Below are 17,497 nucleotides of genomic sequence, written 5' to 3' on the forward strand. Positions count from 1 at the left end.
CATTGGTTGTGTAGGCTCACAGTCCACAGAGGGACCTTCAAATTCCCCAGAAAACCTCTGAAGAAAGCAGATTTTTGATGGAAAGAACAAACATTAGCATTGCATCGTCTCCTGCTGCTTCCACTCAAGTTATGCAGACATTTTTTCCAGCAAGCTAATGAATTTTCAACTTTGGCCTGGGTTGTTAGCGTTCTTTGATGGACAACAGAGTTGGCTTCATTCTCAATGATGGCCTGATTCAATGAGGCCACAGGGGGCAACAAATAAAAGACTCCTCATGTTCTCAACTGTGGAACACATTGCTAAATAATGACAACTCTGATGACAGAGAACAGGCGGTGTATTGACTGAACACAAAGGCCACGTTGACTGGTTGCACTAAGTGATCCATAAGCAGCTGTTATCATTGTCTCATTGTCTCAATATGCTGATTCCAGAGGACAGAGGAATGTGTGTGTGAATATGTATATGTGTGTGTGTGTGTGTGTGTGTGTGTGAGAGAGAGAGAGAGAGAGAGAGAGAGAGAGAGGGACTTGAATATTTGTGCAAATTTCAATGAGGAACCTGTGCTTCCACCTGTGTGCATGTCTGTGTTTACATATAAACATTTTATATCTGTCTGCAAAATGTGCATTAGATGTGTGTGTTTGTATATTGCTATGTAGCCTGAGAATCACTTGCTCCATTCAAACTTCCTTAGCTGTGGCCCTGAGGACGGCATGATGAAGCTAGCTTGACTTCTCTGCAATGTCAGTCATGCACATTTTAAACAGCCAGGGAATAATGTTGGCTTTATGTCTGGGCAAAGGCAGCAAATGCAAATAAGATCTCAGACAAACAGGGGTCTTTACAACTTTGTCCTCAGTGAATGTATAATTCAAACAATATTGTTTTATGCAGCTTAAACTCAGGATGGTGAGATATTTTTTTTACATTTATATTTATTATCTATGTATTATATTTATGATTATACATATCGATATGGGAGGGAGTGGCTTTAGTACAGTCATGCCCAACATGGACCACAGTATGGAGTGAACCCCTAACTGCTCCCGGGACAGCACAATGTGACAGTCATTGTGTGTGTGTGTGTGTGTGTGTGTGTGTGAGAGAGAGAGAGAGAGAGAGAGAGAGAGAGAGAGAGAGAGAGATTGTATTTCAGGCCTATGTGTGGGGAATAATATAGAAAATATTATTGTTATTGCTATTAACTAGTGCAGTGCCCGTAGGAAGTATGTATTGCTATAGAAAAGTGGGAGGTTAAGTAGTTTTTTCATGGATGGTCAAATGACGTTGTGTTTGAAGGTGTAGCACCAAGCTACAGACGAACATCTACAGATTCCGATTCCAGTTTGTTGTCCTCGCGTATCCGGATCTCCTCAGACCGGAACAGACTCAGTCCAGACTCGTTCAGTCTCAGTAATCCACAACAGTCAGTTTAGATGCACAGAACAGGACCGAACAGAAATCCACTGCAGGTATAGAGCCGCTCGCGCCACTGCAGGTATAAATCAGCGTGTTTCTTAAGGTGTGTCGTGGGGGTGGGCTCTGCACTGATTGGCTCTGGTGCGCACGTGGCTATGGTGGCTATGGTTGACAATTCTAGCGGAATTCGTAAATCATTGATGAAATAATTTATTAACGGTATCTTTGTAGTCCAAACAAAGCCGGCGTTGCACACCCTTAAACCACACAGCAGCCATGTTGAAACTCTCAGGTCAGTCTGATCCTGATCTGCAGAGATATTTGAGGCACACACACAGACACACACACAGACAGACAGACAGACAGAGAGGGAGAGAGGTTAGAAGACTAAATTACACTGTTTTAGTATAGGTGTATTTTGTGTAGCCCAAAATAAGTGTTTTTGATAATAAAAGTTATCAGTATTGACACTTAACCTGTTGAGAGCAGAATGAAGAATTGAACAAATGAGTTCGACTCGAATGACCCTCTGGGCTTTCAAATAGAATTACATTAGTTTACCACATGCCTTATCTAATGAAGACAGGTCTCTAAGCAACACAGTCTCATCTTCAGAGCACTGATACTGAGCCTGTGTCAACCACACAGACGTGTGTGTGTGTGTGAACCCATAATGAACCTGTCCTCATTAATTCTCAAGAGGATATTGCTTGCTTTGTGTCTCCTTCACTCGTCATGCAAAATGCATCATACATAATGCAACACGTGCACAAATGCACTGAGTTACTCACGCAGTAAGAAAAAAAAATACACACATGTAAAGAGGTACTCAGACCTAAACCCACCCACAAGTGTGCCAACTGTTCGATTGGCTGAACACACACACAGAAACAAGCACACATGTGACCAGTAGAGTACATTTCCTCAGAGAGTGTTTGTGATGCTGGTGACTCAGTCCTGTGTTTTAGAGTGTTTGTAATGTGGGTGACTCAGCCCTGTGTTTTGTTGGTTAACCATGTTCACTTCCTTCTGCTCCAGAAGGCAGTGGCAGGCAGTGGACACTACTACAGTCTGATAGGTCAACACCTTACTGGTTTCATGGAGATGTTTGATTTAAATAATCATAAACATTCAGAACAGTGGTGGCTGTTTGAGGGGCTGGGGGCAAATTAAATAAAAAGGGCACCAGCATGCAGACAGTTGTGATATATTTATGATGAAACAGGTTACTCAAGGTTAGGATTCGCACACTAGTGTTAGTGTTTTCAAACAGGGGTCCTTGAGTGAGTTGTAGGGGGTCTAATTTGCATCTTCTGTGGGGGTCTTTGACATTAAAAAGTTTGGGAACCACTGCCCTAGACCTATGTTTTCTCCCACCCCAAATGGCACTTTATCATGTTTTATCCTCTATAAGGACATCCAAGAGGGCACTTTTTTTAACATGGGGCACCACGGGGGGTTGATTGGGGGCTCAACTATTGCTGCAATGCAATGTCATCCAGCAATCAAATATGCAAGCACATGTTCCTGGCAAATTACTTTGTCACATTGTGACTGAGGATAAAATAATTGCGTCCATGATTACAACAAATTGACCAACAAAATTTAGGGTTCTAAATGAAGAGAAAATTATTTCTTCATATTAGAACAGCATATTTACTAAAAAGTTGCCTATTGTTGTTAGGATTTCCATCCTGCCTGCTCCCTGCACTGTGTGTATTTTTCAGATATTCCTTGTTATTAATGACACCAGTGGCTGTTGCAGGGACGGCTTTGGCTCAGAGGTAGAGCGGGTCGTCCATTAATTGGAAGGTTGTTGGTTCGATCTGGCTGCAATGTCCTTGAGCAAGATACTGAACCCCAAATGTGTAAAAGGGCAAATGTGTCATGTAGTGTAAAAAGCGCTTTGAGTGGTTGGAAGACTAGAAAGGACTATACAAGTACAGGTCCATTTACCATTAAGTGGTACCTCCAAGATCTGCACTGTAAAAAAGCCAACTTTTATTTTTTGGCCTAAATAAGTATTTAAATAGTGAACTTTGGCAGCTAGCTGATGCTAGCGATTAGCTTGTGTTAGTAACGCTAAAATGGTGTCAGAATTCATATTCAGGGTTATATTGTGTGACAAATCAATGGATAAGATTAGCATTATCATTAACAACATTAACAACAAACATTAAATAGAAATAGTTTAATTAGCGAATGCTAGCAGCTAGCTGATGCTAGTGCCTAGCTTCTGCTAGTGATGCTTGTCTGGGCAAGTACCCTTCAAACGAGCATGTTATTTTTCGACTGCTTAGTCTGAATGATGAAGTCAGCAGGTTGATCTGACAGTATGAGCAGACAGTTATCTCAGGACACTTTTCAAATAGAGCAGGTCTAGACCGAACTCTTTAAAACATTAATTACAGAGACCCAAAAGTACCACCATGAGCAAGACCTTAGCGACAAGGGCAAGGAAAAACTGCCTGTTAAAAGGCAGAAACCTAGGACAGATCCTTCGGCTCTAGGTGGGTGGTTGTCTGTCTCGACCAATTGGAGTGAGAGAGAGAGAGAGAAAGAGTTCTACTTTTAGAGACTATAGGAACCACAAGTAGCCCAGCATTCAGAGAATGTAGTGTTCTAGAGGGGTAATAGGGTACTATGAGCTCTTTAAGATATGAAGGGGCCTGACCATGAAGAGCTTTATAGGTGAGGAGGAGGATTTTAAATTCTATTCTACATTTTACAGGGAGCCAATGCAGAGAAGCTAGTACAGGAGAGATGTGATCTCTTTTTCTAGTTCCTGTCAGTACTTGTGCTGCAGCGTTCTGAATTAATTGGAGCGTTTTAATGGACTTATTGGGGCAACCTGATAATAAGGAGTTGCAGTAATCCAGCCTTGAAGTAACAAATGCATGGATTAGTTTTTCTGCATCTGTTTGTGATAGTATGTGTCTAATTTTTGTAATATTACGTAAATGAAAGAAGGCAGTCCTAGAGGTCTGCTTTATGTGGGAGTTAAATGACAAATCCTGATCAAAGATAACTCCAAGATTCCTGACAGTGGTGCTAGAGGCCAAGTTAATGCCATCTAGAGTAACTATATCTTTAGACAGTGAGTCTCTAAGGTTTTTGGGGCCAAGAACAAGAGTTTTTTTCTGAGTTTAACATCAGAAAATTGCAGGTCATCCAGGATTTTATGTCCTTAAGACATGTTTGTAATTTAGATAATAGATTAATTTCATCGGGCTTGATTGATAGATATAACTGCGTATCATCTGCATAACAGTGGTTATGAAAGTTAATGGAGTGATTCCTAATAATGTTGCCTAAAGGGAGCATATATAAAGTAAATAGTATTGCTCCAAGTACAGAACCTTGTGGAACTCCATGACTAACTGTAGTATTTATTGAAGATTCATCGTTAACATGTACAAACTGTGAGCGATCTGATAAATATGACTTAAACCAGCTTAGTGCCGTTCCTTTAATGCCAATTTGATGCTCAAATCTCTGTAAAAGAATATTATGGTCAATGGTGTCAAATGCAGCACTAAGATCTAATAATACAAGTACAGAGATTATATAAAATGCATATTTTTGGAATTGTATGACTTTGTATTGAAGATTTATATTTGCTATTCAAAATTTTTCAACAGATCAGTGAAGAGTTCCATCGGATCACCAACAAGAACCTAATAGACAACTTCAGAGCAGCCATTAATCAGCACACTCCAGGGCTCCTTAGACTCTATCGGGCTAGGAGAACAGCTTTTCCACCTCAGATGGATCAACTCCTTAACCGACTGGATGAGGAGGTGAATTTTTGACGTAATGATCTCATTATATTCTGGAAATTATGAACGTAAATGCATAACAAGGAATTCTTGGATTTTTTGACATTGACAGACTGCAGCCTTGAAGGGCCTTCCCTTGTATCTCTGTGACAATCATGAGAAGCTGTTCAGGAACTGTCTTGTGAGTGACTTGTTTGTAGAAACTGAAAATGTATACAGTGTGATTTTGCTGCCAATGGCATGATATAACTGATGTCATATATATGAGGATTACATTTTTTGGGCAATGACATGGAAATTTTTAATATGTCAAACAAAAAATGTATACAATATTTGGGATCATTTTAGATGAAAGCCTATTCTGAGCCACAGTATATAATGATACATTTATTTCAGTTTGATTTACTATTGTGTTGGTTATTTGCTTTCTGTCATCACAAGGCAACTGATCCAGAAGCAGATGAAGGGCCTCACTGTGGGCATCCTGACTGTGTTGGAGGATGATGATAGTTCAGGTCCTGCAAGTGTCATAAACGTTGCGGTGATTGTAGAAGAAGCCATCGTCCTTCAGGATCTCCCTGACCTGCTGATAGCTTTTGCATACCTTTTTGAGCTGATCTACGCTTTGAACCTCCAGTACCCAAAAGAACTGAGGTACACTTTTGAAACCATTCAGAAGGTTTTCATGGAACTTGGGATAGATTTCTCTGCAAGGGTGAGATCCCTCAAAAACAAACTCTTTCAGTGAATCCAGCAAGTAGCAAGTTAGCTGAGAACATTGATACGTTCTGAGACAGTTGTGAATTGTATGTTCTTGTTGCCATTTGCCAGAGATGAATCTTCTACATCTTGTACTTTTACTCTCTTCCCCTTTTCTCTCTTTTTCTCAAGTTCCCTTTCTCCACCTCTGCACCTTTTTGGATTTTTCGTAACCATGTGGCTTATGTTAAGATTTAATTGTGTGTTAATCAATGACACATACCTTTTTGCCAGTACTAGTTCTGAGACTGAAACTTCTGGACCTAAATATTTGTTATTTTATAGTCTATAAGTTTTGTTAGATTGACAATTCTGGACAACACTATTTCTGTATGCAGTTTGATTTCAACCCATGAGGTATATCTTTTGGTAACCGAATCTTCTTAATTGAACAATTATTGTTAAATATTACATATTGGTGTAGATTACTCCACCTCGTTGACTCACCACGTTTTACTACCTCATTGTATTTTGAAGATATGATGCATTCTAATATGTAGTGTTTCAGCACAAGTTAAGTGCTAATACTGTGACAGCTATGGGTCTCAGCACTTCCAATTCAAGATGTGTTTTGATAAAATACATTTTTTTGAATGTAGACAATGCATCTGTAATAATTTATACATTTGATGGTAATGGGTCTTAATTGATAAATCTGAGTTACTGGAATTAAGTGGGTACTATGTATAGATTAAAATTACTCTCTAACACTAACACTAACACTAATTACTCTGACAGATGAGAACTCAAAGTTGTGACATTGTGACATTATAAGTTACTATAACTCTGATTAGAGTAAGCATTCAAAGTTGAGATAATGTTAAATTAGAGGTTACTGCAACTTTAGTAGAGTAAGTAGAAATAAGTATTCAAAGTTGAGATAATGGGAAATTATGAGTTACTACAACTTGAGTTGAGTTAGTACAAGTAAGGATTCAAAGTTGAGTTAATGTGAAATTTGGGGTTAGTAGAAGTAAGGATTCAAAGTTGAGATAATGTGAAATTATAAGTAACTACAACTTGAGCTAGGGTAACATGAGTTCAAATAACTTCAAAATGAAAGTTGAACAAACTTAAAAGCAAAACTTAAACAGTTAAGTTGAATTTCCTAACTTAAAATCTGCCTGAAGTTTGTTGCCTTACAATTTTAAGTTATTTTTTTTTACAGTGTGGTTCTGTTCTCTGCTCACCTGGCTCCAGTTCTGGTGCCCATTCCTGCACTGCTCCCCACCAACATTCCCTGCTAGGGTAGCCCTAGGCCTGAAAACCTCCTCCCAGCAGTCTATAGCTCCTGTGCTTGCAACCCTCCCCCAGTGCTCTCGTCTCCCAGTCCAGGTAGAGTCAGCTAAAAAAAACCCACAAAATTATGGCGCACATGTTTCAAAAGGATTTCATGATGGTGATATTTATTTATCTATGGATTCCACCTTTAATTAATTGATTTTAATTAATAGATTTATTTGTGTAATTAATTTAATTTAATAATTCTGTACATTGTGCAGGTTCAAAACAGTGTGCAAGGTCAAATCATGTGCAAGAGAACTCATTCCAACCCCCACTAGGAGTCGCCAAAACATCATGCAAGGTCACAAGACAACCTTAACAATGATATACTGTAGGCCTATATCTCAGCATTTCCTTTGTTTCTGTGACGAAAACTAAATGAAATTGTTATCTTTAAATATTTAATTAATATTCAAACTCACACAGCACAAGCTATATACAGGGTCTTTACTCTCTGCTAAACAACCGCCTCCTGAATTAGAAAAATATGCAATTAAAACAGCCAAAAAGGTAATAGAACAAGCATCGAGGACAATTGTCAAAAAAGGAGCTTATTGTTAAAAATCATACATAGAAACAAAAATAACTAACTTATTGTTAAATATTAGATCAAATAATCTGCTCATAATTCCCAAAAATGACCACTAAATTCAAAATTGCCAACTTCCTTTTGCGTTTGGGGTATGGGTCCAAGAGGCTTTTTTTGTATGTCTGGGCATGATATACATGTGTACCGATTTTCATACATATCGGTGCATCATGCCACTGGAGCTAGTCTAGGGGGCGCTGTCAAGCCACACACAGTTTTGCCACACATGTGCACGACATATAGAATATGTAATTTTTCACCATGACTGATATGTGTGCCGCGTTTCATGAGTTTTGGCAGAATTTTTTTTTTTTTCTTTTAAATGATCATTTTCAATAGGGCCTTCAGGGCACTTTGCTGCTCGGGCCCTGAATGCCCATTAAATATGTCACTTAGTCAGTTTACTCAATGGGGTCCCTTAAGGAAAAAGATTGGGACCTACCGACTGCTAGAGGCCTCTACAGGTGCCTTCCTCTTTAAGCAGTCAGAGCCAAAAATTAATGACAATGATACACACATCTGTGGTCTTAAATTCTGACTGTGATTAAAAATCACTATTTATCATTTTAAGCAAGTGGAAATTTAAAAGTATGTGTGAGGGCTGCAGGAAGAAGCTGTGGTAGAGCATGTGATGTTGGACAGGGAGGGCTGTGGGGAGTTCAATGGCCTGTCTGGCCTTCCCCTCTTCAACTTTGTTCCACCCCAGGGCCTCTGGGAAATGTAGTCTCACTGAAATGCAGGCTACCTTATTATACTTTATTGTTTTAGGTATATTAGTATATACCCTAATTTTACACAATTACACACGAATCTCTGCTAAACATGATCGAATTGTGCAGTGCTTTACTGTTCATATTTACATGAATTAGATTACTTTTATTTTAACGATAGGACTACATATCCCACGCTTATTTCCGTTTCGTGCGCCAGCTCCGTGAGCGGAGACAAGGAGGCGAGTTGGTGGAAAATGAGTGGAGGGAGGCTGTTATCTGAGGGTGAAATTATACATTACCACCATGAAATGTCTTTTGTTTTGATCAAAGTCGCAATTATGTCTTTTTTGAACGTGGACCGAACTGCTCCGGGGGAAATTTGCTGATACTTGAGGATTTGCAAAGCATTTTAAAACGGTTTTATTTGAAGAGTGCCAGAGACCCACCGATATCCGTTATTTTTTCCGCAGCCAGGATGCCGCGGGACAACAAAACTCCTCTTATCCAGAAAATCGCAAAGCAAGCCTATGCCATCTTTAAGTCGGCGGCCAACGGGGATAACAATGTCGTTGCAGAGAAACAGACTGAACTAATCTCTTTAGTGACTGCGGTCAGGGCTGCCGACCTCAAAATTGCACCCCGGAAAACCAAACCGAGCTCCGTGGCAGCGGGGCTCCAAACCCCCCCGGTTACCTACATGCACATCTGCGAGACTGAGGTGTTCAGCATGGGGGTGTTCCTGCTGGGGACCGGCGCCTCCATACCGCTGCATGACCACCCGGGCATGAACGGGATGCTAAAGGTCTTTTACTGCTCATATATTATCCTTTTGCCTTTTGTTGCCACATTGTAGCCACTGTCCGTGTTCCTTCTCTTGAACTGTACTCTGTTTAAGCCAGCTATAGCCAGCTGTAACGTTAAAGGACCAGTGTGTAATATTTAGGAGGATCTAACGTTACTGGTACATATGGAATGTAATATTCATAGGTATGTTTTCATTAGTGTATAATTATCTAGAAATATGAAGAATTGTGTATTTATTACCTTAGAATCTATGGAGGGAGCAGGTCCTCTGTTATAGAGGCCACCATGTTGAACCGCCATGTACTCTACAGTAGCCCAGAAAGGACAAAACAAACACAGGCTTCTAGATCAGTCAGTGTTCTCCATCAGGCTCTCCAAGTACCACCATTATGACCAATGTTAATACAATGCAAGGGACAATATGAAAATTTCATGAAAATTTGCATATTATACACAATATCTGGTAAGAAGTGGTCTCCCCCTTGTCCCCTTTTTCAAATCAGGAAACCAATATAGGACTGAATGCTGGCAAGCTAGACAGCTTTTTCAAGTCAAGCCATGAGATGATATTCATGGTTATACTGATTCGCGATTATCACAATAATGGAAATTCACCACGATAAATGTATCTGAGTGTTTTTTAATCTCAAAATTTGAGAATATTTTGCCCAGCCCTAGTTAATACAGTAGCGTAGGCCATAGGCAGGTTTATTCCTAATAAGAAGATAATTTATTGTTGTCTGTTGTTGAGCAGTACCGTTTCAAGAACTAGAACTGATTTGGTGGCAGAGCGGTACTCCTGGTCCATACTTCTCTTCCCAATAGTTCCCATTTGGTGCCACAATTGCAGTGTTTTTGAACCATTCATTTTACCTCCACTTACTATTTTACCATCACAGATTAGCATGTAACTAATAATTAATGTATGCCTGCGCTACCAGATAAAGTCTCTCTCTGTTTCTTTGTAAAATGCTAAAATTAGTAGCTGGCCATTATATACTGGGTGGCCCACTAGTAAATCTATGTGTGGTGAATTTAACTTTCATGTGGAAAATAATAAATGTGTCATCTGATCAGCTCTTCTGATTGGTGTTTCTAGGCTACATTCACACTGCAAGCCTAAGCGCTCAAGTCTGATTTATTGCACTGATCTGATTTTTTTGTTTGGCTGTTCACACATATTTTTGAATGTGGCCCTTATCAGATTCCAGTCTGAACAGCTCATGGTCCTGAAGTCACCTAAATGTTAATCTAGAGTTACATAAAAGTCACATGAATTCTGATATGACTGTTCACACTGAGGTGATGATGCACAGAATCAGACCTGACCAGTGTTCAAACTAGGCCTGTAGTGATGTCAAAATCCTGCGTCAACGCTTCGCCACAGCTCTACACACACACGTGGGAGACCAAAACATTGCAGAATGGAGGACGAAACAGCAACCTCCTCACAGAATTCCCAATAAAAGCCCCAATAAAAGAAAAAGTCCTTTTAAAAAACAGCTCGCCCTAAATCATCGAAGGTATGGGAATATTTCAAATTTAGTCCCAAACGTAAAGGTGTGGTTATTGGCGCTCTTTGCTGTGGTGCTGGTGTGGTATGCTAACGCCATTTGGCAATGTGGGAGCATCTGGGGCGGAGGCGCCCCGTTGTCGCTCGTGGAGGAGACGGTGGCGGGTGGGTGCTGGCGTTGGCTGGGTTGGTTTCATGTTTGTGTGGTGTGTTGTGTGTTGTGTGGCTCGGGCTCTGCGCACTTCAGTGGTGCTGGCTGGCTGTCTTAGCTCTCCGTGCGGTTTGTTCGTGCTGGGTTGGTGGCTAATGTTAACGTTGGGTAGCTACTGGCGCCTAGACAGCTGTGTTTAGCTAACGTTAGTTATCATCTAATGTTGGCTTGAATGGTAGCTGGCTTACGGCTGCAGAACACAGCTATCTATAGTAGCTAACGTTGGCTGGCGTGGGCTTTGGCTGCTGGCCTGCTGCGGGCGGGCTGCGCGGGGGGCTGCGGTGATTGGCTGGCGCCACCGGGGTGCGCGGAGCTCGGGCTGTGCGGCGCGCTGCACGGGCATGAGATTGATTTGGCCAGCGTTGGTGGTTGCTTGTTGTTGTCTCCATCGCGAGTGGCAAAGGGGTGCCTCCGTTTCAGAGAGAGAGCTGAGACGCGTTGGTTAGCCTAGCACCACCAAAGTGCACAGCTGCTAGATCTAGCTAACGGTAGCAAGAAGATTGCAGTAGCTTTTAACGTTATCTGTCTAACGTTATCTGTCTAACGTTATCTGTCTAACGTTATCTGTCTAACGAACTTCGAACTCAAAGGTAGAATTGACGATGCAGCCACACCTCCAATGTCACGTCCAGCATGTATGCCCAGACGCAAAAACACACACACGTGCTGAACTGCGGCGTCAACACTCCTCTATGTTATTATTATTATTATTATTATTATTTATTATATTAGGGGTGTCACGATTCTCCAAATCCTAGATTCGATTTAATTTCCGATTTTAAAGTCACGATTCGATTCGATTTTCAACCTTTTTTTTAATATTACTATTAATGCATTCCTTATATGTCATTTACTTTTTTTGGCCTCTTCCTATTCTGTTTTTCGGGGGGCTTTTATTTTGAAACCGCTTTTTATTTTGAAACCGTTCCAACTGCAAGGTTGTAAACAGAACAAACATTAAACAGAGACCTGAACATAGTGAAATGAAACAACACCGAATGATGATTTGATCGTTTCAGCACACTCCGAAGAGACCCAAGGTTAGTGTTCATGGAATATGTACTTATCAATGTGCATTTTAAGCCTTAAAGTAATTTTGGACTGTAACTAGATCATCTTTTCACTTGCTAAGTTGAGTAGGCTAAGTTAGTGTTAATTGACGTGAATGAACGACAAAATACTTCCACACTGGTGATTTCAGAGTAGCAGGAGCTTCGATTTCGGTCGGTTGATGTGTATTTTTTAGCTGGCTGCAGCCTAAAATTAGAGGAGTGTTGACGCCGCGGTTCAGCACGTGTGTGTGTTTTTGCGTCTGGGCATACATGCTGGACGTGACATTGGAGGTGTGCCTGCATCGTCAATTCTACCTTTGAGTTCGAAGTTCGAGATTGAGATGTAATTTTGATCGATTTCGATTTAAAATGGCTCGTAAAATCGTTGACTCCTGAACGGGAATGCTTCAAGGATCAGAGCTAATTTTGTAGTCAAGAGTGGGTGCTTTTTTCGCTTGTAGTTTGCTTTTTGTTGTTATCAGTATGGATTTGCTTATATACATACTCAAACATTGATTCCTGAACAGAACTGATTCAAGAACCAAAGTTAATTTTTAACTCCTGGTCCACACTTCTCTTCCCAATAGTTGAAACCATTCCTTTTATGTCCACATAATGCACTCCTGAACAAATCTTAAGACCGGGGGAAAAGTTCCAAGTATTTGCATTTTGCGCTGGCATGATAACCGGGTTGTAAGTGGAGCTTCAAAATGCAAAAAGAAGAAACAGGAGACAAAAAAAGTAGACAATTTAGTGAAAACTGCATTCAAACTCAAACAGGCTGTTCATCAGCTGATTAAAAGTTTAAAACCATAGCCCAAAAAAAAAACCCAAAACAGAACTAAAAGTGTCAAAAAAGGACTGAGTAGCCCCACCAGTGTTGTTGATCACTTCAAAAATTCCTTGAGCATTCTTGATGCGAGTGTTTCCAGAGGGATGAAGATAGTAAAGATTGCTTTACGAAGGGCATCCCCAAAGGTTCTTAATGGGATTTAAACCAGGGGAACACGCAGGATGGACCAAAAGAGCAACATTATTCTCCTGGAAGAAGTCCTTTGTCAGGTGGGTGTTGGGAACTACAGCGTTGTCCTGTTAAAAGACCCAGTCATCACCACACAGATGAGGGCCCTCAGATGAGGGATGCCCGCTGCAGCATTTCCACATAGCCAGCCGCGTTTTGACGTCCCTGCACAACCTAAACCTCCGTTGTTCCATTGAAGGAAAAAACTCCCCAGACCATGATGGAGCCTCCTCCACTGTGTTACGTAGAAAACATCTCCAGTGGGATCACCTTGTCATGCTAGTAACGTTGGAAGCCATCTGCATCGTCCAGGTTACATTATTTCTCATCAGAGAATAAAACTTCCACCTTTCAATTTCCCATGTTTGGTGTTCCCTTGCAAAGTGCAAATAGACAAGTTTGTCGCATTGTTGTTTTTTGTTTAAGCCCTTCTGACGCAGATGCCGTCTGATGGTTATTGGGCTACAGTCAGCATCCGTAAGGGCCTTAATTTGGGTCGAGGATCAGCCTGTGTCTTTACGGACAGCCCGTGGGATCCTCTGGCTCAGCGCAGGTGAAATTGTATTGGTTCTACCACTTAATAACTCAGGATGTTTTAAGACATTTAAAATGAAAAAGACCAGATGTCTTGCTGCGTCCAACTTTGGAAGCGATGGCGCCTTGTGAGAGGCCTTGCTTCTGCAGCTCAGCAATCCAGCCACGTTCAAAGACAGAAAGCCTTTTTGCCTTTGCCATCAGGGGGTCATGACAGTGTGAATGCCTGATAGAAAATGATATGAAAGCCAGAATTTTGACTTTTTAAGGCTATGGTCCTAAACTTTTGATCAGCTGATGAACAGCCTGTTTGAGTTTAAATGCAGTTTTCAGTAGATTGCCTACTCTATTTTTTTTTCTGTTTCTTCTTTTTGCACTTTGAAGCTCTACTTACAACCTGGTTACGTTCCACCTTGATATATTATAGTAATTTGAAAAATTATAGAGATTTCTTCATGTACCACTAGAGTGAGAACCAATGGTTGAGGAACATATGATGTATGGTTGTCGTGGACTAACGCCTGGTTTGTTGTAGTAACAACTGAAAATAACAGAATGACAAAAGAAAAAAATCTGAATATCATCCAGAGTTCTGTTTTTAAAATCTAATTAGATTTTGGCAAGAAATCCTGGAAATTACAAGAAAAGTGTTATATTTCCTGGAAGTAAAAAAATATATCCTGTTATGCATAGTGTCCTCAATGGGAGAGACAAAGGCAATGACTTGAAATAGTTAGTGAGACTGAGTTTTCTTTGTAAAACATGAATTGTTTTAGCTGCAGGATTTTTTCTAACTGTATCCTGTCTCTTATTCAGGTTCTCTATGGGAAGGTGAGTGTTCGCTGTTTTGACAAGCTGGAGGATAACCTGACTTTCAGCACTGTGCCGCCTCATTTCGAGCCTCCACTGGCTCCGTTCCAGACGGCCTCTCTGCGGCGCTCCGTGCTTCGCTCAGTCGCTGAATACTCAGAAAACAGCGGGCCGTGCCTCCTCACTCCTGTACGGGATAACCTTCATCAGATTGACGCAGTGGAGGGGCCGGCTGCGTTCCTGGATATCCTGGCACCTCCGTACAATCCAGATGATGGAAGGGACTGTCACTATTACAAAGTCCTGCAAACTATGGCAGAGGGGGAAACTGATGGAAAGAGAAATGAGGAGCAGCAGGAAGAGGAGAAGGAGAAACAAGAGGAGACATGGCTGCTAGAAGTCCCTCAACCAGAGGACTTCTGGTGTGGTGGGGAACCCTACCCAGGCCCTGCAGTCTCGATCTGAATGAAACCTCTGATCAGAGGAAGCACACTGCAGTATATGACCGTGTTAACATAGTGTTGTCCATCTATCCACAAGGGGAAACTGTTAGCCCTGTTCCACAGGGAAATCAAACATGAGGGTCATTATTAATTCCTGGAAGTCAAAGGGATTGAATGCCTTGCTCAAAGGATGCTACAGCAGGGCAGAAAGTTGTAGAAACATGAGCTTGACAGAGAATCAGGACCACTGAACTGCCTTCCACAAACCGCTAATAACTTTGTACTGAGAAAAGATTTGACTCAAGGAATTCACATTCCTAATATTTGTCAGGATTATTAGGTTGCCTTGTACACACATGAATGTCATCAGTCAAATGTTCTGTGAATGCTGGGGTGTCATTAGGTTCTCTTATGTGAGGCTTGGAAACCTTGTACACATTTTTCACACTCTGCTGCAGAGGACTTCCATATTGTAACATGTCTTAATGCCAAAGCCTGTAACTCGAGTTGAATATTGAATGTATACTTATTAAGAGTGCCATTTTCTATTGTACACACTCATTTCCTCTTCCAAAGTGCACAGACTACATAATATATACCTTATTTTTATTTTATGTGTTTATAGGGGAAAAAGATGATATTCAACTTTTTCTACATATTCTGTGATGTCATGTCTCCTACTGTAACTCAATCTAGAGTCATATAGTATATATGATGCATCATATCATACTGTAGGTCCAGTGTTGAGGATTTAGTGGTGTAGTTGCAGATTCAAACTCTCTGGCTTCTCCTTCCCCTTCCAAGTGCGAAGGAGAATCTACGGTGGCTGCAAAACACATAAAAAACAGCCCTATCTAGAGCCAGAGTTTGGTTTATCCGTTCTGGGCTGCTGTAGAAACATGGTGGTTCAACATGGTGGCCTCCACAGAAGGCGACCTGCAACATCTGTAGATAAAAACTCATTCTAAGGTAACAAAAGCATAATGATTCTTATTTTTTAGGTGGTTATACACTAATGAAAACATGCATATGAATATTATATTCAATTTCTGACAATAGGTCCTCCTAAATGTTACACACTGGACCTTTAAAGACTGAATGATGTCTTTAAACCAGTTCAGAACGTATAGGCTAAGTAAAAACTGTCATTTTCATTGTATAAAGCTAACACACTTTCTTCATTATCTTTACATGTAGCTTGATGAACACTATATCATTCCAACCTGTATGTTAGACTTTAGCTTATATCTCAATCCTCCTTTGGCTTATATAAGACTTCACACAGGTTAGTGTGTCAGTTTGACAGTGATTCTGCCACTGATGTTGAATGTATGTGAAACAATAAAATAGATGAATGTAATAATCATGGAACTTTTTCTGTCTTGTACTGCTAGTTCTGTATGATGTCTGTATAATCTTTCTTTATTTTCAGGCTATGTACCACAGTCCTTTTAAAATAGCTGTAATTAAACCCCTTCTTTAAAAACCCACTCTTGTCCCAGGGGTTTTAGCCAACTATAGACCAACAGTTGAAATCAAAATGATTTAACCCCCATTGCAAATTAGGTTTATTGGTAAAATTGATTTTTTTTCTGCTGTGTGCAAACAGTTTAAATAGTTAAAAAAAAAACTAATATTACAAGGGTTTTATCCAAATTCAACATAAAATGCTGTAGTCAAATGACAGGTGACCCTGAACCATCCCTCTATCCATCTATCCATCTATCTATCTATCTATCTATCTATCTATCTATCTATCTATCTATCTATCTATCTATCTATCTATCTATCTATCTATCTATCTATCTAGTTAGGGCTGGCTTAGGTGAGTCCTGAACCATCCCTTACTTATGCTCCTCTCTTCCTCTCCCTCTCTGCACACATTCATGTCCTATTAATGCATGATACTAACTTCACTTCTTCCCTGGAGTTCTTATGCTCTCTTGTCTCGCAGGTTCTCATGGATCCTGGTGGTGCCTACTGCCATTGTCCTGCTTGACTCCCACTGCTAATATTGCTAATATTACTGATATTATTATTGTTATTATTGTCCATCGTCCCCCATCACTGTGACTGTTGTCGTCATCATCATCTCTCTCTCTCTCTCTCTCTCTCTCTCTCTCTCTCTCTCTCTCTCTCTCTCTCTCTCTCTCCTTCTCTCTCTCTTTCTCTCTCTTTCTAACCCAATACAATTTTTTAACATTAACATTGAAACCAATGCATGACACGAGTGGTTTGTGGCATTTTCTACATGGAGCAGCATTGTGTGGGCCTAGGCTGCGGTGAAGTCAGAATGTTTTGCAGCCATACCCGGTGGAATTTGGGGTTGATTCTGCCAGCTACTGGCTTATCCAAAAATGGGCAAAGACATGAAGCACACAGCCTTCACCCATCTGACAAAGCAGCCATGCCCTTAATTATGTATAACTTTAAGCTTAATATAAGTGGGTGAGTTATATACAAATACGATACACACCCTGTACAGTTGTTGTGAATGAGAAACTTTCCTATAGAGACCAAAGCATGACCATGAGTTAATGTTGGCATTTTCAGTGCAAAA

The 17,497-nt window shown here is 40.6% G+C and overlaps 2 protein-coding genes across 2 annotated transcripts in view; one reads left to right on the forward strand and one right to left on the reverse strand.

Annotated features, from left to right (window-relative positions):
• The window catches only part of mtr (5-methyltetrahydrofolate-homocysteine methyltransferase), a 202,050-nt gene that overhangs the window by 106,046 nt on the left and 78,507 nt on the right, over positions 1-17,497 (reverse strand). The gene's annotated exons all lie outside the window — the stretch shown is intronic.
• On the forward strand, positions 8,780-16,300 carry adoa (2-aminoethanethiol (cysteamine) dioxygenase a). The gene is made up of 2 exons (XM_051417179.1): positions 8,780-9,351; positions 14,501-16,300. Exons 1-2 carry the CDS (start codon positions 9,025-9,027, stop codon positions 14,957-14,959), a joined length of 786 nt encoding a protein of 261 aa, XP_051273139.1. The 5' UTR covers positions 8,780-9,024; the 3' UTR covers positions 14,960-16,300.

Source organism: Dicentrarchus labrax, unplaced genomic scaffold (assembly GCF_905237075.1).
Source record: "Dicentrarchus labrax unplaced genomic scaffold, dlabrax2021, whole genome shotgun sequence".
Lineage (NCBI taxonomy): Eukaryota > Metazoa > Chordata > Actinopteri > Moronidae > Dicentrarchus > Dicentrarchus labrax.